General features: G+C 35.6%; 1 protein-coding gene across 1 annotated transcript in view; it reads right to left on the minus strand.

The window, feature by feature from the left end:
• Positions 1-546: 546 nt before the first annotated feature.
• AARD (alanine and arginine rich domain containing protein) overlaps positions 547-4,017 on the minus strand; it is a 9,414-nt gene continuing 5,943 nt past the window's right edge. The window contains exon 2 of the mRNA XM_027854005.1: positions 547-678. Within this exon, the coding sequence (XP_027709806.1) occupies positions 547-678 (132 nt within the window). The remainder of the gene's footprint in view (positions 679-4,017) is intronic.

Here is a 4,017-nt window from a genome sequence, read left to right on the forward strand (position 1 = left end):
TGCTTAGGTTTATAGACTTCTTTTGATTTCTCAACTTTTAAAACTATTTCATCTTTTTTTAATGGAAAGGAAAAGTTGTACAATGATAGAAAAAGGATGCAGTGTTTTAAAGATTATTTTAAATGTTTTCATTCAACAACAGGAAAATTGACTGCCAAAATATGAAGTGATGAGTAACCAACTACAGGGGATACCACTTCTGAAATCTGAGATGACTGTAGACAGCTAAATTAGCAAAAGATGAATGAAACCAGTAGGGGACATATGGGGAAAGAAGTCAAAGCAGCCCCATACATGGACCACACTCTTCTCTTCTCTATTTCCCATGGAACCTTTCAAAATGTACACAGGCAGAATTTTCTCCACATTGACTATTGATTTTCTTTTTCCTTTCATTTTCCCATCACACCTCATTGTATTCTTCTACAGAATTTAGCTTGGAAGCTTGTGCATCTTGCTCATGATATTTGTGTCAGAATTATTTGTGGAAAATATATTTTGTCTTTGGGCTTTATGTCTCCTGATGCATACTTTATTATTCTGAGCTCACAAGATCTTTCCCAGGGTTGAACATTCAGAAGCTGTGGACAGTTCATTTTCAATCTTCAGTCGCTGCATTTCCAAGTTTAAATTCACCAAGGTTCTGGCGAGCTGCCAGTTCTGAAAGCGCATCTCCAACTAGGAGGGGGGAAAATACAAAAGGAGGATTTTATTAGCTGAAGATAACCATCAAGAAGAATGACTGTGCAAGCTGAATAAGGAGTTTGTGGGGAAGAAAAATTTGATGGGTGGTAAATTCGCTGTCCTCTTTAGTTTAGTTATACCTTTCCTACTGGCTATAAAATGGACTTTCTACATTAACAAAGAATGGTGCAGTGAAAAGAACATGTGGATTTGAAGTCAGAGGATTTGAGTTCAAGCTCAGCTCTATCATTTACTATTTGTGTGACCTTGGGCAAATCATCTAATCTCTGTCTGTCTGTCTGTCTCTCTCTCTCTCTTTCCATAACCCCTATCTCTAGACCTCTACTTCCCCATCTATAAGAAGGATTTCTGAATTATCTTCCAGCTCTGAATTTATGATGCATGAGCCATATGAATCACTTCCAAAGTGATAGTGAAATTAAAGCAAAAGTAACTGATGAGCAAAATTGTTAGTAATGACTTTTTATGCATGGAAAACCATTTTCATACAATGTCATGTGTTCAAATATAAATTCATCCATTCTTATAAGGCCACAAGATATATGTCTGGGGATTACCTGAACACTCAAACTCTAGAAAGATACATAGTGGGCATAAGAAGGACATACCATATTACTCACAATAGTTATGTTTCTTCATCTGTAAAATGAGGGTTTATGATAGGACCTGCCTCCCAGTGCTGTTGTTCGGATCAAATGATATAATATCTGTAAAGTGCTTTGTAAACTTTAGGGTGCTATATAAATGCTAGCTATCACCACCTTTGCCACCACCACCACCACTATCATCATCATCATCAGCATCACCATTATTACTGTTGTTGTTGCAATGCTATAGGAAGCCAGTCATGCAACCAAAAGGTAAATTTGTTTAAAAATAATCCATGGTGATTAGGAGTAGGGTTAACTAGCTAGCTATTACCATCATCATTGTTGTTGTCATGCAAGAAGTAACATAAAAGGCATTGTCATGGATACAGACTATAGGAAAGGAAGAGGCACAGCCACATAGAAAAAAGCCGTGCTTAACAGATAGGAAGCTTAGTTTTTGTGTGTTGATGTGTACCAGTGAAATTTTAAAAGGCCTCAAGAAAGTTCCTGGGCACTAGGTGGTAGTCTCTGGAGGACTTAGTAAAGATTATGTACAAGAATCTCATAGAATGAGATGGACTGAATGGGTTCCCATTTGCAAAAAGGAGGAAGTACCCATGTTAGATAATTGTGGGTCTGTAGGAGTTTCAAAATACTTGTTACTTTGAGCCTCTAGGAGTGTAAGTGGTTCCTACTGTTCAGTAGAAACACTTAACTATACCTGAGAGTAGTAGTTCTCAAACTTTTTGTTCTCAGAATCGTTTTACACTCTTAACAATTATTGAGCACCCCAAAGAGCTTTTGTTTATGTAGGTCACATGTATCAATATTTACCATATTAGAAATTAAAGCTGATAAAATTTAAAAATATTTATGTATTAATTCATTCTATATAATAATAATAAACCCATTACATATTGAAATAAGTAACATATTTTTATGAAAAGTAGCTATATTTCCCCCCCAAAAAAAACTATAGTGAGAAGAGTGATACTGTTTTACATATTTCTGCAGATCTCTTTAATGTCTAGCTTAATAGAAGACAGCTGTACTCTCATATCTGCTTCTGCATTCCATCTGTTGTTTTGGTTGAAATATATGAAGAAAATCTGCTGTTAACACAGATATGTAGTTGGAAAGAGGACTATTTTAATAGACAAATAATGTAAAGTTTTGTTATGAAAATAACTGACCTCATGGACCCTCTGAAAGGATCTTGGGGACTTTCAGGGGTCCTCGTGCAACACTTTGGCACCTGCAGCCTTAGAAGAATATTTATAGATATCTAAACTCACACACACACACACACACACACACACACAACCCTACTATTAGGTGGCACAATGGATAGAGCACTAAGTTTACAGTCAGGTACATCCAAGCTAAAATTCAGCTTCAGACACTAGCTATGTAACCTTGGGCAAGTCACTTAATCTTTGTTTGCTTCAGTTTCTCAACTGCAAAATTAGGAGAATAGCACCTGCTGCTATTGTTATAATAAACTCCATTGTTGTGAGTAAAATTGGGATAACAATGGCAATACCTGCCAGAGTTGCTGTGAGGATCAAGAGATAACACATGTAAAACATGTGCAAATCATAAAACTCTATGCCAGCAATTATTATTAGCTCAAGTCCCATCCTTGGCACACAGCCAGTAAGTGTTTAAGGTTGGATTTGAACTCAATTCTTCCTGGCCCCAGGCCCAGAAGTCTATCCACTGTGCCACCCAGCTGCCCTAGTCCTGCTAGAATCCTGTTTGATTCAATCCAGTAAACATTTATAAAGCACTATTTGCAGAGCACTGTATTAGATTCTGAGTGAGCCACAAAGTGCAGATGAGACAGAATGCCTAGACTCATAGAGCTTGTCATAGGATATCGTATTATATCCAAATATATGAGGCAGCTATAAGAAATGATGAACTCAATGATCTTGGGAAAACATGGAAAGACTTGGCACGAAATAACAAAGAGCAAAATGAGCAGAACAAAGAGAACATTGTATACAGTAACAGCAATATTGTTTTAAGAATGACTTGAGTGAATAAGTCATTTTAAATTAACTAATAAGAACATACAAAGATGCCATCTGCATCCAGAGAAAGAACTGATAAATAGAAGTATGTATAGAATAATTTTATGTATATGTGCCTATTTGTGTCTAATGATAACCATCTCTAGGATGGGGAAAGGGGAAGAAAAAAAAGGGAAATTTACATGATAACTTTACAGTTATTCTTTCCACACTGAGGGGGTTAGGAATGAGGTGCCCTCATGATCTGGGAAATATACTAAAATTTTTTGGCTCTCCCTTCACACCAGAGAAAAAGTCTGAATTATTATGGTATTAAAAGACAAAATATATAGATATTATGCAATGCTATACATAAATTTTATACATTTCTGAGTTTCTAAACTTATTCTGTGAAGTCTTCTGGCCTTCATGTGTCATCTGAGGCTTCTGCAAAATTCCCAAAAAATTCCCATCTAATTTATTATGCTGACCCATGATATATCGAAACCATGATGAGGAAAGTCACAATGGAGAAGGGATAACTGTATTATATATTTAAAAGAAATAGCAAGTTGTATATAATAGATTTGCAGTTTCATGTGTAATCATCTTTTTTATTATACTGTTATGGAAATGCTTGTTTTACTTTATGACTTAAAAATAGATAGATAGATAGATAGATAGATAGATAGATAGATAGATAGATA

This window comes from Vombatus ursinus, unplaced genomic scaffold, assembly GCF_900497805.2.
Source record: "Vombatus ursinus unplaced genomic scaffold, bare-nosed wombat genome assembly UNPS02010284.1, whole genome shotgun sequence".
NCBI classification, from domain to species: Eukaryota; Metazoa; Chordata; class Mammalia; order Diprotodontia; family Vombatidae; genus Vombatus; species Vombatus ursinus.